At 52.3% G+C, this 23,941-nt stretch overlaps 9 protein-coding genes across 9 annotated transcripts; 4 read left to right on the top strand and 5 right to left on the bottom strand.

Moving 5' to 3' along the window:
* Positions 1-1,194: 1,194 nt before the first annotated feature.
* Positions 1,195-2,184, top strand: M406DRAFT_334542 (uncharacterized protein; the record flags this gene model as incomplete). Its single annotated transcript, XM_040920951.1, has 1 exon — positions 1,195-2,184. The coding sequence occupies one exon, from the start codon at positions 1,195-1,197 to the stop codon at positions 2,182-2,184; it is 990 nt and encodes a 329-aa protein (XP_040771901.1).
* A 54-nt stretch (positions 2,185-2,238) lies between these two features.
* Positions 2,239-3,217, bottom strand: M406DRAFT_93765 (uncharacterized protein; the record flags this gene model as incomplete). The annotated part of the gene is made up of 1 exon (XM_040926257.1): positions 2,239-3,217. The coding sequence occupies one exon, from the start codon at positions 3,212-3,214 to the stop codon at positions 2,651-2,653; it is 564 nt and encodes a 187-aa protein (XP_040771900.1). The 3' UTR covers positions 2,239-2,650.
* Positions 3,218-4,336: 1,119 nt separating this feature from the next.
* Positions 4,337-5,784, top strand: M406DRAFT_343072 (FAD/NAD(P)-binding domain-containing protein; the record flags this gene model as incomplete). Its single annotated transcript, XM_040921832.1, has 2 exons — positions 4,337-4,790; positions 4,922-5,784. 2 exons carry the CDS (start codon positions 4,337-4,339, stop codon positions 5,782-5,784), a joined length of 1,317 nt encoding a protein of 438 aa, XP_040771899.1.
* A 118-nt stretch (positions 5,785-5,902) lies between these two features.
* Positions 5,903-6,697, bottom strand: M406DRAFT_222577 (DNA glycosylase; the record flags this gene model as incomplete). The annotated part of the gene is made up of 1 exon (XM_040915622.1): positions 5,903-6,697. A coding segment is annotated over one exon (795 nt), but the record flags the coding sequence as incomplete, so codon positions are not given.
* Positions 6,698-7,679: 982 nt separating this feature from the next.
* On the bottom strand, positions 7,680-9,628 carry M406DRAFT_268102 (ribonuclease T2; the record flags this gene model as incomplete). Its single annotated transcript, XM_040917911.1, has 6 exons — positions 7,680-7,814; positions 7,889-7,983; positions 8,069-8,243; positions 8,727-8,766; positions 8,853-9,073; positions 9,311-9,628. Coding segments are annotated over 6 exons (984 nt in total), but the record flags the coding sequence as incomplete, so codon positions are not given.
* A 1,963-nt stretch (positions 9,629-11,591) lies between these two features.
* Positions 11,592-13,265, bottom strand: M406DRAFT_334538 (Quino protein alcohol dehydrogenase-like protein; the record flags this gene model as incomplete). Its single annotated transcript, XM_040920950.1, has 1 exon — positions 11,592-13,265. The coding sequence occupies one exon, from the start codon at positions 13,263-13,265 to the stop codon at positions 11,592-11,594; it is 1,674 nt and encodes a 557-aa protein (XP_040771896.1).
* A 665-nt stretch (positions 13,266-13,930) lies between these two features.
* Positions 13,931-15,760, bottom strand: M406DRAFT_268161 (ClpP/crotonase; the record flags this gene model as incomplete). Its single annotated transcript, XM_040917917.1, has 2 exons — positions 13,931-14,000; positions 14,088-15,760. The coding sequence occupies 2 exons, from the start codon at positions 15,758-15,760 to the stop codon at positions 13,931-13,933; spliced, it is 1,743 nt and encodes a 580-aa protein (XP_040771895.1).
* Positions 15,761-16,136: 376 nt separating this feature from the next.
* M406DRAFT_343069 (uncharacterized protein) lies at positions 16,137-18,374 on the top strand (the record flags this gene model as incomplete). Its single annotated transcript, XM_040921831.1, has 3 exons — positions 16,137-16,168; positions 16,291-18,163; positions 18,357-18,374. The coding sequence occupies 3 exons, from the start codon at positions 16,137-16,139 to the stop codon at positions 18,372-18,374; spliced, it is 1,923 nt and encodes a 640-aa protein (XP_040771894.1).
* Positions 18,375-19,118: 744 nt separating this feature from the next.
* On the top strand, positions 19,119-21,726 carry M406DRAFT_226523 (glutaminase A; the record flags this gene model as incomplete). The annotated part of the gene is made up of 5 exons (XM_040915743.1): positions 19,119-19,271; positions 19,365-20,255; positions 20,409-20,583; positions 20,698-21,377; positions 21,487-21,726. Coding segments are annotated over 5 exons (2,139 nt in total), but the record flags the coding sequence as incomplete, so codon positions are not given.
* Between the last annotated feature and the right edge of the window lie 2,215 nt (positions 21,727-23,941).

The raw sequence follows: 23,941 nt of genomic DNA, 5'->3' as shown, positions 1-23,941 counted from the left end.
TACACAGCGATGTGCGCCCCATCACCCGATGGGTCTAGGTATGCAAAGGGGTAATGCATGTCGCTCCCCTGGTGGGTATGCTGGTGAGGGGGAGTCAAGCACTTCGAAGCCTAACGGAGCCCGAATGACGGGAGCTCAGACACACGAATATCTCAAAGTAAAATCTGACTTGTCAATATTCAAAGCGTATAATTACCAGTATGACCAAGGGCCCGATATGATTCTTGACTGACGTTGAATAGTCGTCGGTCTGCTCGCGATGGCGCCCCAAACCAGCCGTGAAGCATTTCTGGCGCATGTTTTCTCCTTCAAATCGAGAAGAAACCAGATGAACAAGAAGTTTCGTCAGCGCTGTACGTTTCATTTGAACATTTTCATGTCTGGCCGGCACAGTGGGCTCGTCCTGACTTGAGGCGAAACAGGCTGATGTAAAACAAGAGGCAAAAAGATAAGAGGCCCACAGTGTGGTTCAAATGGCAGCTGGAGAGTCGTCTTCAATCCTTTTCGTCGTCGGAACATACTAAAGGCAAATTGGGCTTCATTAGAATTGTACGCAGGTCCGACGCTGTGAGCCTGCCTCGGACTATTCAGTGCTACGGTGTATGACATATGGCCTGACGATAGACGAGAGTATTATTGAGTCAATTTGGATTACTATATTAGGCTCAGGTATGTATAAGCGCGGCCAGATTAGATGTGCCATTACAATGAAACGTACAGATTTCAAGAGTCCCATGCCGCAATTTTCATCATTTCTTACGTCCGAGCTCTGGTCCGCGAGGCAATGATAATCTATCACTCAAAATAACCAATGCAAAAATTGCGATTAGGCCAAGATTCTCGGTGATACTCGTCCGATTGTATGAAACATATTGGCGGCTCCTGAGGCTGCGAGGCCCAGTAACCCCACTAAAACACTTTTCTGCAACACACAATACACATACACACAGAAAGAGGGTGTGTGTTTCCAGTACTCTTTCCTCACAGGCGCAAACGACGTTGTTCCTCGTAGAGGATGGGATGAACAGAAAAAGAACTGACAGCTCCACCCTTGTCCTTCGCATCAAAGATGGCGGAGACATATAAACAACCCCAGGCTCCTCATGCGCCGTGAGACCGGATGGATGCCATCCGTGAAGGAAGGAGGCGTTCATGTCAACGCATATTTGATTTTCATAGCCATCAACATTCACTATGGAGATCTCGGTACCGCTGAACCTCATGCCGCAGTCTCGGCCGCCACCCACAACTGCACCATCTAGGCGGCGAGACGCAGGACCAGCGCCACGTCGTTTCAACACCGCTGCCCCTGCGATCTCTCAACAGGCATTACAGACCCGAAACTTGACACCGCCACGATCTATGTACATGGGGCCCAAGCCACCTAAGAAGGCGCATACAAATTCGTGGAGAATGACACGCGAGTTCGACGAGACTTTTCGATCATACAACCAACGAGGGATATCCAAACCTGAGCCTGCAACTGTTCCTGAGACTCAGCTTTACGGGCAGGGACCAATTCGACAGCGTGAGCTACTGCAGAGGACCCAACCCGACCTGAGCAGAGGACTCGCCAGCATGGATGACTCGAGAGTGACCGTGCATATCGGACTTGATCCCGACCATGCGATCCGAAGGCCATGGACGCCAGATTACAGCAGACCTTCGAGTCCGAACAAGGAGGAAAAGTCCGTACCAACAGAGGCCCAGAGACCACCGACACCGCCGGAGTTTCCAGATACGAATCGACTTGAATATTCTCCAGAGTGGATCACCGAGGAACCAAGGGATATGGTTGGGAGAGAATCTCATAACACAGATCCAGACTATGACATTTACGCCTCCAAGGACGACCCATCTAACGAGACGGTCCCAGCTGCAGAGACTATAACGGTGGAGGACGCTGAGGCTTCAATGTTCGAGAGGCCACGGCAAGTGCCATACAACCACCGAGAGACCATGTCTGTCGTGAAGGAAGATATCAGCTTTTTCATGTCCCTCGTAGGTGGTGCGGAACCGCCGCCGGCAACGGTCGAGACGCAAACCATCATCGCGGAGGAGCAAGATGACCGCAGGCGGAGTGAGGATGAAGAACTTCGAGAGTCATCTTCACGACGACAGGAGGAACTGGAGACTACGCAGAGTGATTTGGACTTCTGGTTGTCACTTATGCAGAGGAGATAATGTCGACTCGCAGTTATGCGATGTGGTATATCAAGTGACAGATTGGTTTAGTTTGCGGTGCATACTTTCACATTGCGATAAAGCATAGATAGCGAGCGATTTCAATTGATCCATACTGGATGAAAATGAGCAGTTGTAATGCAACGATCTTTGGCGAGAAAATTGTGTCCTCCACTCCTGTTGAAGCACATCTTCCACGATATACCCGAAGCTTCGATTCAGAATGGCATGAGGCTTTGAGAATTTGCTGAGATAATTGTCTTCTGTGTGCTGAGAGGATGGACGTTGGCCAGCAAACGCAAGTGACTTTAGCAGACGATAGATGGGTGACGGGCAAAGCGTGTTAGTTATGATTGATAATGAACTCCTAGCCACCCGAGGTTCCGCTTCTCAACGTTCGATAGCATCCTTCTCTGCTCACCAAACTCGCGCTCTTGATCCAAGATGTTTTCTCCTCTGTAAGCAATCAAAGCTTCCCCGCCTTTTTCGCCGTCCACGTAGCAATAAGATCCATCAGCTGCGGCGAGAGCGCATCATACGTCGGCAGTCCCTTCTTCTCCAGCGCACCACGCACCTCGCCCATCTTGTCGGGATCAAACCCCTGCTCGATAATAGAGCTCACAAACGCTGCGAACTGCGGCTCCTGCCATCCTGTCTCCCTGGACAGCTCGACATGCACAAAGTCGAGCCCCTTGAACAGGTGGTCGGTCTCGATGCGGCCAAACATGTGCACCCCGCACACCTGGCAGGCGTGGCGCTGAATGACCGCGTTCTTGTCTACGATGTGCAGTTTGTTCTGCCCGGCGGTGACTTTGACCTTGTCGCGCGGGACGACGCCCACGACGCTGAAGAGGGCACCCTGGGGCTTCCAGCATTTGCTGCACCCGCAGGCGTGGTTGTGCGCGACGTTGGAGGAGAGGGTGACTTCCACCGGGATGCTGGAGCATTTGCAGTAGAGTTTGCCGCCGGAGAAATTGGCGTTGCCCTTGGTGAGGCCATTGTCAATAAGTGGATGAAGAGAGGGCGCCATTTTTCAATGCTTGCTTGTTTTTTCTTTTCTTTTCGTTTCTCAATATGAAATGGGGATGTTCAAATGACCCGAGAAGGATGGTGGGCAGACTCGAGATACTTGAGAAGGATCCCCTCAATCCACCTGCAGGGCAGTGATTGCGTCTTAAAAAGGAGGAGAAGGTTTGTGTGCCCCTCAGCCACGAAAGGTAAGCCCTATAGATGGATCGACGAATGACTGAACACACTCCTCATATCTCCAAGAGCCCAGCCATCTCCACTCTGGCCGTCCTGCAACGCATCGTCTTGATCATCTTGCCGATTGCCGAATCACTCCCTTTTGGCGGGGTGAGGAGATGTCGATCTGTCACTCTGGGATAATTGCAATAACTTGAGTGTATGCTGACACATTAATTAAATAACAAATGACTGAAATGTTGAGATCGTTGGAGGAGTATCATGGGGTTAACACCCTGCAGCTCGTTGAACGGTAATCAGATATTGGCCCAGAACGATGAGAATGAAGTGATGGACGCATACTTCGAAGCACACGATCAGTTCTGGGCAGTGGGACTTCTTTCTGCGTGAACAACGAGTCTGGTAGATTTAGTGGCTGTGAGAAGGAGTTCATCCAACACGTTTGAAGACTGGAGACCTTTGTAACGTGCATCGCCACTGGACATCTATAATCCTTACAGCAAGCTTCCCCTTTCTTTGATTTATCACTGCCAGTCAAGAGAGATCGGCTTCCAGAGCTCCTCATATTGTGTGACGCAGCTGTCTCAGGGCTCGACGTCAACCTAACATGCTTGGGGTCGGGCACGCTCCTCGGTCAGCATTGCCGCGTTGCGTCTCCGGCCGTGCAACGGAAACTAATCATTACGGCCTGATATCGCCTGGCGCATGTGGGGTAGTACTTTGCTGATGAATAGTTTGTTAGTGTTGAGGCTCCTCCCAAGCCTCTATGATGCCATCCGCCATCAACGCCGTGGCGACGTACATGTAGATTGTGTACATTCTTTTGCCACTATGAAAGAAGATATATTCCACAGTTTGTGAAGAATTTTGAACACCATTTTATCTATAAAAAAGATTTTGTCTGAGTATTTACTCTATCAACAACATGAACGGAAACCCCCCACCAATGAACACCTCACAGGCTCCCTTCCGCATCGCCATCGTGGGCGGTGCCATAGGCGGTCTCACAACCGCCCTCTTCCTCGACCACTTCTGCCGGACCGTCCAACCTGATCCCCATACCATCTCAATCGATGTATACGAACAAGCCGCCGAGTACCGCGAGATTGGGGCGGGTGTCGGCATCGGCATCAATGCCGCGAAGTTGATGCACAAGATCCCTGGCGTCGGCGAGGCCATGAGATCAATCCAGGGACGTCCAGATAACAGCTGGTTCACTTTTGTAAGGTGGGATAATGGCAGGCGGATCACGCATGTGGACACTCCAGTGAACAAGGACGATCCGGTGCGGCCGAGCTCGATGGCACGGAGTGAGTTTCTCGAGATCCTGTTGGAAAAGATCAGGGAAAGAGGCGTCGCGAAGTTGCACACGAAGAAGAGATTTGCATCTTGCAAGGTATGTATGTGCTGTTTGTTCTGCAAGAATGGATTCTGATCTTTTCGTCCTTCTATTTCCACTTATTCTCTTATGGTCTGTTTTGCAAGTCCTCCCACTGGCTGACGCTGGACAAGTAAACTATACAGGACTTAGGCGAGAAAGGCGTCCTCATCACCTTCGCAGACGAGACAACCGCCGAGGCAGACCTCCTCATCGGCAGCGACGGCATCCATTCTGAAGTCCGCAAGCAATTCATCACAGGAAAGGCTCTGTACAGCGGCAAAATCGCCTACCGCGGCGTCGTGCCCATCTCTCAGCTGCCCCACGACACGTGGCCTGGCCGGTCGTCTTCTGGAGACATTAACTACGCGGTGATCTGGCTCGCGCGCCACAAACACTTCCTGGTGTTCCCCATCAGCAGGACCAAGTCTCTCAACGTTGTCGCCTTCATCTCGAAGCGCGAGGAGGAGATCCCGGACCTGCGGGAGAGCTGGACCAGCACGTGCGACCGGAGCGAGCTGGAGGAAGACTTCAAGGACTGCGAGGAGACGGTGCAGGGGGTGATCCGTCTGATGCCGGACAGGCCTTCCAAGTGGAGGATCAACGACCACGAGCCGGTCTCCCAGTGGCATTTTCTCGAGGGCAAGGTCGCGCTGGTGGGCGACGCATGCCACGCCACCACGCCGCATCAGGGTGCTGGGGCTGGGCAGGCCGTCGAGGATGGGTACATCGTCTCCAAGGCGCTGGCAGAATGGATGACAGGTGGGCGCAGGGCGCCTCTCGAAGCGTGGATGGGTCTGTATCAGCGGATCCGGTTGCCCAGGGCGCAGAGAGTGGTGACGACGAGCCGGCAGGCTGGCGCGCTATATGAATTCGAGTCGCCCGATCTGATCGATTTGCCCTTTGAAGAGGCTGAGCCAATTGTGGTTGAGAGGTTGCAGAGTCGGATGAGATGGATCTGGGAAGAAGATATTGATTCTTTATATGCCAAGCAGAGGGAAGAAGCAGGTCTGTGAGCGAGGAGTTCTTGTTTCAGCTTGAACAGCGAGAAAGCGCGTCCTTTTAGTCAGAATACTCGTCCTTGACAGCGGCCTCCTCCTCCTTCTTCACATCCTGTCCAGCCTCCCCCTGCAACTTGCTCTTCCTGAAAGCTTTTCTCAGCTCACAATTGCCTACACTCTTCCCACCTGCCTTACATTCTTCACACTTTTTCCCATGGTTCACCAACAGGATATGCAGCCCAAACTTATCCTCGTCCGGAATCCTCGCGTCTAGGTGTTGATGTGTCTCATCGCGACTCGCCTTGGCAGGTCTCCACCCCAGCAGACCCGTGATGCGGTGCACATGTGTGTCGACCGCAAAGCTCTCCCTACGCAGACAGAACAGTAATACACAGCTCGCCGTCTTGGGTCCCACGCCCTGGAAACTCAGCATCTCCGTCATGGCCTCCTCGCTCGTCGCATCGTGCAGGTGGTCCAGGCTGTAGCACCCGTAGCGCGCGTGGACCTGCTCCAGGATGCTAATGATGACTTTACTCTTGACAGCGCTCAGCCCACCACACCGAATCGCCTCCTGCAGCCTGTCGCGCCCGCCCTCGACAATGGCCTCCCACTTGTCGCTGCGCCCGTAGGCCTTGTCCATACTCTGCTTGGCGCGGGTGCTGTTCTTGTCGCTCGTGTTCTGCGACAGGATCGTACGCACCAGAGCATCCAGCACAGACGGCGAGTCGCCACAGCCGGCGCGCTCCGAGGGTGCCACTACCTGCTCGGGGCGCTTGCGCTCGCCGTGGAGCGAGGCCAGGATCCTGTGCGCGAGCTTGCACTCTTCGGGTGTGGGGTGGGCAAAGTCTGGGAAGGGCGAGGCGTTGGCGTAGGCGGCGTAGGCCTTGAGCTTCCTGTCCTTCAGGTCGGTGGCGCTCGAGGTTTCCTTCTTCACCTTCTTCGTCTTCGTCTTCTGCCTGCTGGCGCTGTGTTTGCCGTCTGGCGATGGAGACACATCTGGCTCCGTCTTGAGTCTCTTGGGGGTCTCATCCTCGGCTCCTCTGGGTGCTGCGCGCTTGCGAGGTGTTGTCCTTGGTGCGTCCTGTGGTTCGTTTTTGACCTGAGGTGATGACGACTGCGCCTCGGCTTTTGTTCGGACTGCTCGCCGTGGAATCGTTCTTGTTGGTGCCGTGCTGGCTGCTGCGCGGGTACTTCTGGCCATAATGCTGCGGATCATGCAGAAAAAGTAGTCCTGTTGTTTGAAACGAGGGTTAAAGATGAAGAACTAACGCCGCAGGCTCAGGTCGTGAGGTGACCTTCGGTGGGCAGGTCTCGATTTTGGGTTTTGTAACGTTCGAAGACGAGAAAGCCTGAGTCGTGATGTCACTAGATTTCAGGGCCTGGTGTCTCTCATTTACAGGGGCACCCGACTTGTCCACTAGCGCCGGATGCTCCCTCGAGACCCTTAAACCACCAACTGGCACGCCTGGAGTACCTACTATGGTACTGTATGTGCTGGCCTGCAAAGCCTGACGTCACCTAGGCAGTGATTAAGTTTCTATCTCTTCCTTTCTTCTTCTCTCAAGAGTTATCATGAGGTCGAGCTTTTAACATGCGCTCTATATTCCTGTAAGGAATGCTACAGCAATTTGATCGACATTGTTGCATAAGAGACGTTGGTCTTCATTGCTCAGACGATGATCAAGCCGTCTCTAGATTTCTCTTGTACTCAATCTGACTAGCGAAGCGGACTGGACAATAATTCCATGTATTCTGATTTTATGATCAATATCTACTACGTATGCAAGTATATATACTTAGACTCAACCTGGCCCTGCGTTGCCTCTTTTCGCGGCGACAATTCACCGAAGCTCAGCTCCCAGGCTGAATCCATAAACTCTGGAACAAGTGATTGAAGATGTCGTGTCATTTTACAGAGCATACCACTGGAAGGTAACCTCATAATCGCCGTAGTCGGTCCAGATATAGGCCTCGTCATCACCAGTAGGGATCTCGTTGGAGTAGAAAGTTGTGGTACCGTCGTACGCAAGGTAGCCATCGATCACCTGAGGGGAGAATGTACCAGTCAGTCCAGCTCAAAAGTTTGAGGAATGGGTAAGGGTAATGCAACGGTACTCACAGTGAAGGTGGTCGAGGAAACGCCGGAGGCGCAACCCAGCTCATTGTCGCTGACTCCACAGGTGCCCTTGGAAGAGGTCATGGTGAAACCGTCACCTGTGATGACATGTTAATAAGTACTCGGCGAAGCAGGATTATGAGTGCTCTCCCCGACCCAGGCATGGTGGGGTTCACAACGCACCAGAGGTGGTAGCTTCGTAAGTCGCACAAGTGCCTGTCGTGTACCAGTATCCCTCGCTGATCAGGCAGCCGTTCTTCTCGCCGTCATAGTACGCGTACCAGTATCCATCTCCCGAAACGGTGCTGCCAGTGGCACTGCTCGAGGACGAGGTCGTCGTCGCGGTCGCAGTGGTGGTCTTGCCGGGCAGGGTGATCCTGAACGGGGAAGGGTTTTAGACCTCTGCATCTGTGTATTTGGAATGGTCGCCCTCATGGCGTCGCTGGGCAGCTGCCCAGGAACACATTTGAGAGACAGAATGAAAACTTACTTTCGGCTAGTCGACGTGCTGGTAGTGGCAGCGCTTGTAGTAGTGACCTGTTGTTGCCCAAGGTAAGTACCAATTCATGTTACGCAAGAGAGAAGAAAACAGCAGGCTGGATACGTACAGTCCCAGTGGTGGGCAGCGGCACCGAAGTGGCAGTGGTGGTAGGGGCTAGCAAGAGAATTGTGTGTCAGTCAAATCTGTTTTTTTCTGAGCTTAGGAGCTCACCCGGCAAGTGAGCATTATAAGCGATGGTGTCGCGTCCCAGAACGATTTTAAAATTCCCAACAGAAGGCGTGCTATGCTTGAAGACATCCAGTCTTGATTCCAACGGAGAGACTTACTCGTTGTAGCCACGGTGGTCGTCGCACCCGACTTGACGGGGTACTTGATTCCACTAGCATCATAATAGTCAGCATATGACAGCTCTGATCATTTCTTCGTGGCATGCAAGGGCATGAGAGTGGGTTGCTCAAAACTGACCTGCTAGGGCAAGTTGAGTCCTCGCCAACAACAGCAGCAGGAACAAAGTCCTGGTTCAGCAGAGGGCCATTGACGTAGAAACCGTAGTAAATCTCGGAGATGGTATCATCGTCGCAGAGGAGGACGGGATCCTGACCGAACTGGGCCGAGATGGCAGCGTTGATCTCGGACAGCGTGTATGTGGCAGAGTTGGATGGAACAATGCCCGCTGCGTAAAGGGTCTATTGGTCATCCATTAGTACATCATTTTGCGAGTTTAGCTCACAGCGACTAATTGTCATGTGAATTTCTCAGCGGTGCCGAGATTCTGGCCTAGGCTCGTCGTAGAATCGCACGGTCTCATGCGCAAAAAAAAAAAAAGACGTACCTCGTATGTGTTCTAAAGTCAGAGTGGTTAGTACAGTCCTGGCCTAAATCGAGTAGCGAGAAGATGCACTCAAGATGCATGTGGGACATACCAGGGTCTGGAACAGGTTCACGACGATCTGGAAGAAATCGACGGCCTCAATACCAGTCTCGTAGTCCGTGTAGCAAGTCGGGTCCAGGGTGCTGATGCAGGTTCCGTGCTCGGCCCACTCGCTCTCCCAGAAATCCTCGTTCGACTCGTCATTGCTGTTCCAGTAGGTTTCCATAAAGTCCAGCAGCTCGGTGGTTCCGTACTTCTCGATCAGCGTGGTGATGTCCGTGTACTCACGGGACGTGTCGCAATCCTCAGAGTAATCGCCATCGCAATCATCGGGCCAGAGACCGTGAATACCCCAAGAGTTGGCAGGGCCTATGGAGAGCTTGATTAGTATTGTCCTCCATATCGACGGCCATCCAAAATGGAAACACTTTGGAGATAGCACAATCCTCAAGAAAGCAAGAAGCTAACCTTCAACCCTATTATGATGTTAGTCGAAGCACCACCAATATGGATAAACGGGGGTAAAGAGAAAAAAAAATGCCCAAACTCGTCACCGACAGACAAATGCCGGCTCATGGGTCCGAGAAAATTGGGGGGCGCGGGAAGGATGACATATAGAAATCCAAATTTCACATACGGATCCGTATCCCAGAACTGAACCTGAAGAAGCTGTCCACCAGGTCGGTTCACACAGCAAGTGCTGGCGAGGTCAGCCGCGGCAGAGCAACTCTCGACGCTCGTCGCGCAGGTAGCCTGACGCGACTTCAGGCCAAAGATGGACTCAGGGCTGCGAGCATTGGACACTGAGGCGGCCGCAAGGGCGAGCAGGGCAGAGACGAGGGCGGCCATCTTGGTGGCTATTAGCGATAGAGAGAAGAAGGAAGAAAACACCCTGTGATGGTTGACCGTGGCTCTCGAGTCTCAACTACCCAAAGTTCAAATTCATTATTGCGCAAGAAGGGTCCTCTTTAAATATGTCTTGGCAAACATGCTTCACCGAGCGACGAGCTCGGTTGGGCCCGGACAGGTGATTGGCAAAAACTTTGTGTTCATTGTAACCTACCTGGGATGAACAATCGCGGGTGGGCCAGTTATGCTGTCGGACTTCCTTTTCACATCCTTGGTCTAGAAAAACGTGGGGCCAAGCTCAACCCGCAACGGCAGGTCTGCTGCTAGTATCGTGGCTCGGTCGTCACAGGCGACAGGTTCAGGTGGATAGGGGCCTGACGACTCAGCGTGGTTTCTTGGCTCCTCGTGGCATGGTGCCAGATCTCCTGTGGCTAGGTATCCAGAGGCGCTGCCTACTACGACCTTCCGTTTAAGGCAGCTGCAAAGAACCGTGGGCCACGGCCATCATTCGTCACAGATGGTGTAGAAGAAACCCCCATTTCACCACGGCATGTCGGCAGTCGGCCTGGGCGCACTTGTATGCGTCCAGGAATCCTCGGTCAATACAATTTGGTAAAAGACGGAGCATGACATACAAGATGAGGCCGTGGTTATGTCATTACCTACTGTAAGGTATGTACTATAGTATTCATGTACTATAGGTAGATGCACCCACCTGCATGTCATGGTCGGTAGGGAGCCGAGTGGAGTGATGATTGTAGCCGAGAAATACGAACTTTGCTTTTCTGGTACGCCCAGATGTTGCCGCATGACAGCGGTTAATTACTTGTGGTTTCTTAATGTTTATCGTTAACATTGGGCCATGTGTTATGGTACATTGTAGCTGAAACGTAGACTGTGGATCGCCCTCCACCAAGTATAGTCTTAATCTCCCCAGTTGTTATATAAACCAGTAATAAGTCTGGCTGCTGTCAACAGACAAGAACCTTGCCATCCTTCTGGTGGGAGGTTTACTAAGCTGTTGACATGGTATGACCTCTTGAGGAGGGAAAAAAAAAGCAGAAATTGGGGAGAGAAGAAGAGGGAGACCTGCTTATTTAGTCATGATTTCCCCATATACTTTTTCATGTTCAGTCTCTTCCAGATCCTTACCCTGTTGGATAGATTGATGGGGACTATCATGACAGCATTTATGACTGGCTTTTTCCTTTGAAGGAAAGAAGCGTATTGCCACCCCGCCAGAAACGTGGTAAGTATGGTACAGCAATGTATTGCATGACAGCAAGATCCATTCTTATTCATTAATCACAGCTATGGAATGTCTTATTTCATGCACCTAATGATCGATTTAACGCGTTTCAGGCGTCAATGAAACCATTCGAGACCTATATAGATAGCTGAGGTGTGAGATGGAACAATGCCTGGGCGTCGTCGAAGCGACCAAGTAATCGTCATCATCCAAGTTTATCCCAGGAAGCCGCATTCTATTGGTTCATACTATAAACGTTGAACAGTCCAGGAAAGCCAGTCGAAGATTTGTCTCCCGTCCCGAACAGGAGATACTCATCCACTGGAACAAGACCCCCCCTCAAAACGTTCCCAAGCGCATACTCTGCCAGAATGCTGCCTGAAGCCTTGTCTAACACCAACATGCTGCCTGGGGCCACAGGGTCCACATTAGGTTCGGTCTGAACACCGGAGATACCAGTGATCACTACATCGTTTACAACTGTTGGCTGTACAATACTGCTGGTGTTCGGTGGGGATGGGACCTGCCACGCCACCTTCCCGTCGATGAGGTGGAGAGCCCCAAAGACACTGGTCGAGACATTCACAGTGTCGTTGCTCGAGCCGCTGAGCTGGATTTCGTACTGGACACGAGCGTAGTTGAAGGCCGTGTAGTAAACTGAGTTATCGTCCACTGCGATGCCCCACATGAATCCTCCCTCGTTAGCCCCGGGCGTCACATCGTTATACCACAGCACGTCTCCCGTCTCTGCGCTCAGAGCAAAGATCCATCCACTCTTTTGCGCCACGACAACAGTGTCGAGACCCGAGGGTGTGTTTGTCGAGGCTGGGATGAAGGTAGGTGCCATTCCAAAGTCATAGTCAGGACCGGGGACCACGTCGCAGGCTGGTGGTCCGCTGCCAAAGTCGATCCCCAAAGTCCAGTCGCAAGCGACGGTGTATACGTCCAAGGCGCCGAGGTGTCGAACCCAGTTGACGGCGCCTGTCGCCAGATCGAGGGCCACAACAGACTCTTGGTATATCTCTTCTGGGAGACACGGGTCAGGAACAACTTCAGCAGTGTTGTTCCCCGTCGCGATCTGACATTCGTCCACGTAGGCGGGGACGTCGTAGGTGTTCCCTGTGGCGATGAAGAGTTGAGAGCGAGATACTTGTATGCTGGGCTGGGAGCCCCAGATCGCCGCGCCCGACCACCCAGAGAGTGATTCCGGGATCATCCACTGGGTCCAGACGATTTTCAGTTTCCCGCTCTCAAACACGACAGCGTTCATCGTTCCCTTGAAGGAGCAGCAGGTGTATGTCGGGTCTACCTCCAGAGCCACCTCCTCCTGGCTGGACACACCGCTGTAGATTGTGCCATTGTAGAACGTAGGAGACAATGTAAGAATCGCAAAGGGGTGGTCGTGCATCGACAATTGGTCCATAACTTGGCCAGAGCTCACGTCAATCGCCAAGAGTAGACATTTCGCTTGCGTTCCGGTATACAGCACGTTGCCATCAATCACCGGCGTGGTACGTGACACGTTGGTTATGCCAACACTTAGACCAGTCGTCTTGGGAGAGCGAAAGATGAGCTCGGTAATATTGATCTGCCAGACCGTCTCGCAAGTTGCATAGTCAAGGGCGACCAGAAGGCCTGACCAGGTGGGAAAGTAGGCGACTCCGTTCTGGACAAGAGGCGGGGCGCTGACGCCCGGGGAATAATCGATCTGGCAGAGTGGCTTGAGCGAGGAAGCTGACCTCGCATCCACGGAGGAGCCAGTCTCTTGAAATCGGTTGTTAAAGATGCCGTTTCCCCAGCCCAGCCATGCTGGTGTCTGCGCCCGATCAGCTTTTGGTGTGTCGGAGGCTGAGGGCGCAAGTAGAGATAGACAGAGAGCGACCAAACTGAGCACGTGCTGTAGTGACATTCTTGCCGACATTGTATGGCTGACTGTCTTGACTCTTTAAGGGTGAAGATGTCGTGGAAGCAAGACAAGAAGAGATCTTAACCGATTGAGAGGGTCTCAGGAACCTCGTCATACGGTGTAATGACATGGAGAGAGCAACGTCGTCTGACATTTGAATTCGAATGCATCGTGCAGCAGCTAGTGTTATCACTCGGAACTCTCTGCTAAACAGGGTAAAGCGGATAGTTGTGGTATGGTATACATGGCGGATTATGCGCGAACGATGGGGGGTTTTCCAGGATGGACTGCAGAGTTGACACCACCTCGTATGCACATCAACACTCGAGAGTCACTAGTGCATGGATGCATTTGGGGTAAAATAAGTAAGCGATAGGTCGACAAACGCCTTCTAGGTTTGGCTTGGAAAATAGAAGGGCCGTATACTAAGTCAAATATCAAGTAATCAATACATGAAATATTATGAACATTGCAGGGACGAGAAGATCTGCAGAAACCTGCAGCTGAACCTTGAATGTCGAAAGTGTAGTTTGACTTGCCATTTGATTAGACTTGTTACCGCACAAGCAGGTATGACTTTTCTAAACTATCCCTCTGGAAAATTACAGCATCTACATGCCCGAGTCTCATTAAGAACTGAAAGTTGAAGCCGCTGTCGAGGTTCTCTCCTAGCGAAAAACTGGCTGAAGGGCTCCGCTCTGCCTTTGCCTGAGTCTCTCGACGAGCTTCACATCATACCTAGGACTGTATAAGCGCAACATTCAAGCAGGGGGAACAACTGAACCAGATGAACCTTGCAAGAAGAAAATTGCAACAAGAACTCACATATGGGTAGTCCATGCACACAGAATCCTTCTGGTATCCGCTGGGTCGATGACCTCTGGAATGTCGAAGGCGGCCGCGGTCCGGACTGGATTTTGAAGCCTGGTATAGTCCTCCACCAGCTCATTATAGACCTCTTCCCTCCTGTCTCCTGCCTCTCTCAACTCTCTCGCATGGCTCGCCTCCACGCCCCCCTCAAGCGGGAGACTTCCAGACTCAAGGCTCGGCCACGCCATGCGGTGATGCGGGTCTCGGCAGTCCGTCATAATGCCGCCAGCCACTCCATAGCATTTCCGGACCAGCACGCTGAAGATGGGCACCGTGGTCGAGAAGTATGCCTTGCCCAGCTCCACTCCGTACTTCATTGTCGCCTGTCGCTCGGCCGCGGTCCCCACAGCGTACCCTGGGCAGTCGACGAACTGAATGATGGGCAGGTTGAAAACATCGCACAGGTTGAGATGTTTGGTCATCTTTTGCGCCCCAGCAGCATCTGTTGCGCCGCTCATGACCTCTGGGTTATTCGCCATGACGCCTACAGGGCGACCGTTCATACGACCTAGGCCAACAACGGCCGTGTTACCCCAGCCTGCTCCTATCTCAAACCAGGACCCTTGATCCACCACGGTTTGTATTAACCGAACCATCGCATATGCTCGCTGCCGACGACGTGGAATGATTGTGCGAAGAGAAGTGACGTCTCGTTGGGAGGAGTCATGTGTTTCCTCCACCGGTGGCAAGTTATTGAAGCCACAGTCAGGAACGTAGGAAAGAAAACGGCGAATCTGCTGAAAGCAGCCCTTCTCGTCAGGCGCAGCATTGTCGATTGTCCCATTTGTGCAGTGGACGTGCGGTCCTCCAAGGTCACTGGCACTGAGCCCCTCTTCAAACGTGGCTTTGGCCACCACATGAGGTCCTGCGTTGAACAGCGATCCTACATCTGCTGCCATGACCGAGAAATGGCACGCTGTGACGCGAGCCGCACCAAGCCCAATAGCCGGGCCAAGAATTGCGCCTGCGTTGGGAATCCCCAGGTTGAGCTGTTGGTTGACTTCTTTGAACCCAGGCATCGGAGGCACATAGCTGAAGCCGTCTTTCTTGATGGTCGTCACCGAGCCACCGCCCGACGACCCATCAACAAGCTTGATCATCGGGAGCCTGAGATCAAGACATAGCTTTTCCATGTACAGTGTCTTGGCCCAGATGGCTCCATCGGCATGGCCAGCCCGGATGGAGAAGTCGTCTGCGGTGAACAAGATCTTTCGACCACCCACTGTGCCAAAGCCTTGGACATTGTTGCTGGGTGTGAATCCTCCGATCTCCTCTTTGGTCTGGTTGCTACCAGGTTCTGAAGAACTTGTCTTTTTCCATGCTATCGTTCCAGCAACAGACCCGACTTCTAGGAAACTTTCTGCGTCGAGAAGTGCGTCTACCCTTTCTCGCACCCAGAGCTTTCCGGCTTGCTTCTGGCGGAGGTACCCTGGGTTACTGGTTGGTGGGGTCCTTGCCATACCCTGAAGGGTTTTGACCTGGCCGAGAATGTCTGACCAGTCTTCTGGTGGTCCATTTCTCTTTCTTCGGCGTCCTTTGGACTGAGTGTGATGGCCCTGATCCACATGGAGATGCGCGCCAACTTGCTTCAGTCTGGAGCGAGCTTTTGACGCATCGTCCTCGGGCATAGTGAAAGAGTGACTTGACTGAACCAACTTTCTGCGCTGCGTATCGACTCTGGACTAATTATTCAGTAGCCAGATGAGCGGCAGCCTTTAACATGAGACAGGCTGTTGAAAGTAGTTGAAGCCGGCTATTTCTGGTGCCCAGGCCGAGACAACGCACCCCTCCACCTCTGGGGACAAGGGACGGTGGCAATGCCGAGGTTGCGCAGCGGGGATAATTATTTGAACGGGAACGTCACAATAATGATAGTACATGTGTGCAGTCTTCAGGAGGCCAACTCTGAAAGGCACATGTGCCAGGCCACGGAGAACAACAACAAACAAGTATTTAAATGAAGTGACTGGCGTGGTCAACGCAACAAGGCCACCTCTTGCAATCATGGTTCCGCCGAGGCTTCTGGTTGCCAACAGGTATTTGATTAACCATTGATTCATCCAGCATCCTACTGTGACTGTTTTTTTCTTCTTCCCTTGTTTCGATTTTGAATGCACTCTTGGCTGACATGCAATCAATGAGTATCAATCTGTTCCAGGGGAGAAATTGCCGTCCGCGTCCTCTCGTCAGCAAGAGAATTGGGCCTTCATACCATCGCCGTATCAACAGCCGACGATAATGCGCACGCGTCTTATGCCCACGAGTCGATCCAGCTTCCCTCCGTCTCATCGTACACGGATGTGGGCCTCCTGGTGTCGCTCTGCAAGGAGCATCGCATCGACCTCGTGCATCCTGGCTACGGCTTCCTGTCGGAGTCGGCCGAGTTCTGCAAGCAGCTTCTTGCCGCTCGTGTCACTTTCATAGGGCCTGGTCCGCAGATCCTGCGACAGACTGGCGACAAGCTCAGCGCGAGGAGATTGGCCGAGGAGCACGGCGTGCCTGTCCTCCCTGCACTTGGTGAGCCGGTGAAGGACATAGAGGATTCAAGGAGATTTGCGCACGAGGTCGGGTTCCCTCTGATGCTAAAGGCAGTGGACGGAGGAGGAGGCCGCGGCATACGTCTTGTTCGGAGTGAGAAAGACCTCGAGGCCAGCTTTCGCAGGGCGTCCAACGAGAGCCCCAGCAACCAAGTCTTTGCGGAGAAGGCAGCCATTGACGGCTTCAGACACGTCGAGGTTCAGATCATTGGTGACGGGAGGGGGGATGTCCGGCATTTCTGGGAGCGCGAGTGCTCGATCCAGAGAAGATTCCAAAAAGTCATTGAAAAGGCGCCGTCCTCGGTGGAGAATCGTCTCTTGATCACTGCTGTTATCGATTCTGCGCTGCGGATGGCACAGGCGATCAAATACTCGTCGCTTGGGACGTGGGAGTTTCTTGTATCGCCCGCGAGCTCAACATATTTTTTCATGGAGATCAATCCTCGGCTTCAGGTGGAGCATACCATCACAGAAGCCATCTCTGGTATCGACTTGGTCCGATCTCAGATACTCATTGCTCTGGGGAAGAGTTTTGTCGATATCGGAATCGACACGATGGGTTCTAAGGACGCAAGCAGGCCGCCGCCTCCTGCTTCTACAGCCATACAGCTAAGAGTCACAGCAGAAGATCCTCGTCGAGATTTTGCGGCCTCGATTGGGCGGATCAAAAATGCACTCTTCCCTGGGGGAAATGGGATCCGAGTGGACAGCCACCTTCGCCCCGGCTTGGTGGTATCGGCAGACTTTGACTCGCTTGTCGCCAAGGTGATAGTGACTGCCATGGACTGGACTGCTGCGGTGAACAAGGCACAGAGGGCACTGCAAGATGTGGCTATTGACGGGATTGCCACTAATATTGACCTGTTGCAGAGGATTATCCACACAGATGACTTTCACCGTGCAAGCTTTGACACACAATGGCTTGAACAACATCTAGAGAATCTTCTACGAGAGGATCAGAGCATTTCAAGACATGCCAATACGTCCGCTTTCAGGGAGAATACCCAAGTGGAGAGGTCAATAACCAAAACATCCTCGGCAGCCTCAGACCAACTTGTTAGGAAAGGAGACCACTTCGATATACAGATAGAAGGGGAAGGCCTGCCTACAATTTTCCGCAACAACGCCACGGTTTCCAGCATCACCAGGAACGACTTTCCCAATTCTCTGGCCCTAAGCCTCTCTACAGGGAATAATAATCCCGACAGTCCGAAGACAGCAACCTACAACCTCAAAATGTCTAAGCGGACAGATGCACAGCATAGTCTGAAGATCAGTCAGCGCGGGGACATGTCGAACACCCCCGCAGACGCCTCCTCGGTGTTGCTATGCCCGGTGTCTGGTCAGCTGATTGAAGTCTTGGTCGACGAGGGCGATATTGTCAGCGAGGGGGACGCTATCATCGTCGTACGTCAGATGAAGATGGAGCTGGAGATTCGCGCCCACCGATCGGGGGCGGTGAGGGGGCTCTTTCAGAGTCAAGAGGGGGATCACGTCTCAGTGGATACGGTTATATGCAGCATTTTACCAGGTCTGACCAGGCAGAAGCTGTGAGATCCCGGTTCAATGCAGGCCCAAGGTGCAGCGCTATGCAGACCAACAAGGAGATTATGGGAACGCTGCATGTATGCTACTGCTGTGTCACGCCGCGGGAAAGGGCACAGAGTATATTACCTACAGGCTCTAGTGGGAACCCGGCACATGAACCAAGACTTGGAGTCGAGTGTTAGAGGCAAAAGATAGAAATGGTTCGGAATCCCCCCGTAGTGATCGACGAGACTAATACCCCGCCTCCGCTGTCTCGGCGCTATCAATACCACAGAAATCCTTGCGTTACTGGAGCGGCTTTCTGCTCCTCATCGCCCCAGTTCCGTCCGTCTGTTGTTTAGGATCTAAGCTTGCAGCATGCATGAGGAGTTCAGATGCACGACGGTGGAGAAGTTGGCGAATGACTATCCCAGACTTAATTTGGGCGATACTACTATGGTGTCTCGCCTAGGTCGTACATGGCGATGTGTGAGGGCTATTGGACAAGCGTAATGAAGACACGGAATGATCATCAATGATGAAAGAGCTTTGCAGAGCTTGAGTTGCGGGGTATCATCTATTCGTTTGTCCACCGTCGGTTTTGGTGTTCCCTTCGTAGTAATTAGCATGCATGTATAAGAAGGTCAGGCTGGTATTCCACGTAACTACTTGAGATTTTTAGCCAGCACACGCGTCGCTGTTCCTCTTTGGATTGATTAGCTGCTAGCTAATATTCTCGTCTTCCTGTGCTACTGAATTTGCCGTGGCATCTGCAGCTATGATGATCTCTGTGAGCGTCACGACCATCTTGGCATTGCTGAGCCTTGGCACGGTTGCCCAAAATGTTTCGACCAATGCAACTGAATATCCTGGGGCTGTTGATGGTAATGGAAACCCACTGCCATCCTATTCACCAGCCCGACCACCAGCTATTCCTCTCGCTGTGAGAGGCCCTTACACGTCTGCATGGTCTTCAACTGCCGGGGACTCGACTCTGAACAGTGCAGACCCAATATTCTGGCCAGGAGACTCCCTCGGTTGGGAGGGCATTGTGATGGTCGATGGCATAGCATATGTTTGTAATTCCACGTTCCCTTCTCAAGATCGTTTTCCTCTTATTGTGATTTATGAGAGCTGTCATAAAGGCTGACCACGATTTGCTCGATAGGAATATCTAGGAACGGGATCGCAGAGTCTTCCAAAATTAAAAAAATTCCAGATCGCCAAGCCAGGAAGCGTGAGCTATGATTCACAGTACTCGAATTTCACGTTCCATGCGGGGCCTGTCGAGATACTGGCGAGTTTCTTCTCCCCGGTGACTCCCAAAGACATATGCCGGAGTTCAATCCCACTTTCCTACCTGACGACCAGCATCAGTTCGCAGGACGGACAGTCCCACGATGTGCAGTTCTACTCAGACATCAATGGTGCCTGGATATCGTATGAGAGTAACCAAACGCTCATCTGGGACCTGTATAGGTCAGGAATCGGAGCCACGCAACCCATCAATGGCACCGGGAATGCGACAGACTCGGCCAGCACGCTCTATTCGTGGATCTACCAGCTCGAGCAGCCCTACACCTTTGGCGAGGAATATGATTTTCCTCAGTGGGGGAACTTTTCGTACAGCTCCAGTCCGATGGGCGTGCAGAACTTCAGCTTCCAGGCTGGCTTTTCCGCCGATGTCCGGTATGGCTTCGTTAACAAGAAAGTACTCGATGATCTCGTGGACTCGGAGTACCGTGGCTCAGGCACGCGCGAGCCTGTGTTTGCCTTTGCCCACGACGTCGGCAACGTGACCTCGGCTCAGGTGCGATACACCATCGGCTCCATCCAGACACCCATCATTCGCTATCTCCACGTGGGCGGCCTCACACCACTGTTGCCCTGGTGGGCCAAGTGTTACGGGCAGGACATGTATTCGCTGATTGCGTATCATTGGAACGACTTCGACACCGTCTCGCGCCTGGGGGCTGATTTCGAGGCGCAACTCAAGGACGACATTGCTGCCTATTATCAAGAGAATCCCGCTCTCATCTATAGCAACCAGACCCCACAAGTGCCCCCATTGTATTCAAATGGGTCTGAGGGTTATACGGCCGGCGTTGACCAGTATGGTCAGCAGTACATTTTCGACCCAAACGACGGCTATGGTTTCTTGAACCCCAATAACTTCAGCGGCGTTGCCATTCCAGACGTTTCAGAACCTGAGGCGTATTATTCCATCGTTGCACTCTCTGCGCGACAGATCATGGGCGCATACGTTTATGCCATTCCTCCCTCCTCGACATGCGGAAGTGAGGCGTTGGACGGCGCGGATGAGAGCACTCCGCTGATGTTCCAGAAAGAGATTTCGAGTGACGGCAATGTCAATACAGTCGACGTCCGTAAGTTGGTCTGCTTTGCCGTTAATTGATTCCTAGAAGTCCGTTAGAGATTGTTGCTTCTCCCCTACCCCTTGTACGAGTCAAGAAAAGCTGACCTTCGCTTTCAACTGACAGTGTACCCAGCAACGCCCTTCTTCTTGTGGGCGAATCCAGACATGCTCAAATGGACGCTGGAGGCCCTCTTCCAAAACCAGGAGGGCGGATTCTACCCGAATGGCTATTCCATGCACGACCTAGGAAGTAATTTCCCCAATGCCACTGGCCATGTAGAGGGAAACGACGAGTATATGCCTGTGGAGGAGTCTGGCAACATGATCCTCATGTCCTACGCGTACTACAAGTTCTCGGGCGACTCAAGCTGGATCAAGAGTCATTACGACATCTTGAAGCAGTGGGCTCTCTATCTGATCCAATTCTCTTTGATCCCGTCGGCTCAGCTCAGCACGGATGACTTTGCAGGTACCCTCCAGAACCAGACCAACCTGGCCATCAAGGGGATCGTGGGCCTCCAGGCTATGAGCGCCATTGCGCGGATTGCAGGCGAGGCGGCGGATGTGGCCAACTTTTCGACGACGGCAACGCAATACTACCAGAACTGGACGTATTTTGCCATCGACCCATCCGAGAACCACACAATGCTCTCGTATGAGTGGCGTTCCTCCTGGGGGCTGCTCTACAATGTATTCTTCGACAAGCTGTTGGACCTCGGTATCATCGATAGCAGTCTCTATGATATGCAGTCGGCCTGGTACGCTACTGTGAGCCAGGTATTCGGCGTGCCGCTTGACAATCGTGTAAGTCATAGTCTTTCCAATAGCTAACTGAAGATCTGTGTGGAGAGTCTTGAAGTCGAGTAGTGCCATGGTGTTTCGATATCTGTACTGATCTGGAAAAACGAAAAAGCATCACTACACCAAATCCGACTGGGAACTGTGGACCGCAGCCACTTGCTCCCCCGAGACGCGCAGACTATTCGTAAACGGCCTGGCCTACTGGCTCAACTTCACCTCCACCGAATATCCATTCTCAGATCTATACGAAGTCATTGCCGACGGTTCTTATCCAGAGGTGCCCGACAACATCGAATTCAAGGCCCGCCCAGTAGTTGGTGGACACTTCTCCTTACTCTCTCTATACCGTGCCGGCCTCCTCAACGACGACAGTGCGGGCGACGAGAGTGGATCTGTTTTTGGGAAGAATAGCACCCAGGCAGTGCCCTCCGAGATCATCCTGCCGTCGCAGGCGAGTTCGGATCTGGGACCGTCGGGCTCCGGCAGGGCAACAGAGGTGGCATACTCCTTCTCGACACTGACAACAGTTAACGGAACGGGGGTTGTAGTCACTACGTTGTCAACAATCACTGCGACGGAGACGGTCAGCTCATTCGCGTACACGACGCCTGCAGGTTAGAGACTTGTTTTGGCTGTTTGTATCGTGGAGATTTGGGCACACCAGAGCATATAAAAAGGCAGGTGGGCAGCGAGTTGCTTGGGTATGTGCCGCCCATCTCGACTGTACACTGCTCATAAGTGGTTGATCACAATACACAATATTATTAAGAGACTTGTCCATTCATGAAAATAATGGAAAGAAGCCAGTCAAGTCTGTTTCTAAGCTATGTGCCGCTGCTATTCCAAGTTGAGTCTCGCAGTGTTTCTCGGACTTTTTATTCTTAGCTACAGGTTCTCACGGTAGAAACACCGGTTGCTGAGTTGATAATCCTACTGTTCAGGTTTTATGGTAGGAAGGATGAGCCGTCAATCCATTGTACGTGCCTACCACTCTGTGCGGTGGAATTCTATTTTCTTTTCATTGGCCTTGTCTGATGTATCGAAACTGTGGCTTGAAAATCAAGACCAGTTCTAGTTCAGACGATCTCTTGTTTTCTTCAAGCAAAAGAGAGTCTTAATAATTCCCTGCTTGTCGTCATTCTGCTGACATCACTCTGGTGTGGCGCCCTTGTGACGGGTCCCGTTTGCAGTGGCCCACGCCAATGTCTCCAGTCGTCAGCGCGCCCAAACACCGGGCCACAATGAATCGCGGCCTTTCTTGCCCTCCTATTCCACGGAGCGTTCTGAAAAACAAGCCTTGAGGACCAGATAGCGGGCCTACCACAAAACACTGGCTTGGGCCTTGCTGCAGGTCAGAGTAGCGTACTACCCATCCTGTCCGTTGGCAGACACAACACTGATCCAGGGGAGACAGAGACTCAATATCGGACAACAAATCGTCTGCACAATATCACCTTGGAGGGGGCGGCGGGTCTCCAGGACCGTAAGCTGACATTGCCTGAATCTCCAAAACACTGCACTATCCTCCAGGGCACTGTAATGTTCCCAGTTATTGCTAAGGTTCCTGCAGTCATCACTTGTTTTTTCTCCTTTTCTTCCTTCCTCCCCGACTTGTACGTGTATCCACAGACCTTGCCATGCAGGTGGCCTGTTTCGGCCACGCATACCTGCAGACAATACAGGATCATAGTTGAAGACATAATTGAATACAAGACGACAAAAAGAAAACAAGGCATGGGAAATACGGAATTTCTTACAAATCCCCGATCGTCTCAGACATGGCCTCGCCGCGCACAGAGCAGTCGGCCCCGGGCCGCCCTACCAGAACGGTCCACGCCGGTCTGGTGAAGTGCGACAACAACAGCAGCAGCCATAGTTAGTCATGATCCGTTCTCGCGATTTTTGACAAGCTACATAAGTATCGCTCTCTGGTCGCTCACCTGTCAGACCAACAATGAAGTTCATCACACCTCCAAACAGATTGTGCATTGCTCCTGTTCAGCGTTGATCGCTTCATTGTTTTCTGTTTTTGCTTTCTTCGTTCCCTTCTTCCAGCCAACTTTACCCTAACAAGGCTGCCGGTCACCTTTAGGGCTTGTATTTTTTATTTTTTATTATCTTCCTGCCTCGTTCTGCAAATACCTTTTTTTTTTTTTTTTTTTTTTTTGTGATTCCTGTTCTTCTGTTCGCTGTTTTCTCTTTTTGTTGTTTCTTTCTTCTTTTCCCTCAAAATGAAGTACACATATCTCGCCGCTGCGATCTTCGGATCCTCAGTCGCCTCGGCTCTGCAGCCTCAGCAGGCTCAGAATGCAGTCATCACAGCCACAAGGATCCTGACCGTCACTCACGATGGCCGCCCCGTGACAGTGACCTCTCTTGAGACTCTTTTCCCGGAGACCTCGATCAACCTGGAGGCTCGTCTGGCCAGGCCCACCCAGCAGGGCGGCGGGTCGTTCCACGGCCACATTGGCGGAGGACAACACTTTGAGATGGGAGGAAAACAACACGCGGCAGCAAGCCGAGGGGAGCACGCAGCGGGCAAAGGCCATTTCTTTGGAGGAGGTGGT

Source organism: Cryphonectria parasitica (genome assembly GCF_011745365.1).
Source record: "Cryphonectria parasitica EP155 unplaced genomic scaffold M406scaffold_9, whole genome shotgun sequence".
Lineage (NCBI taxonomy): Eukaryota > Fungi > Ascomycota > Sordariomycetes > Diaporthales > Cryphonectriaceae > Cryphonectria > Cryphonectria parasitica.
The sequence above is the reverse complement of the archived record's forward strand: the minus strand, read 5'-3'. Positions and strand labels throughout refer to the sequence as shown.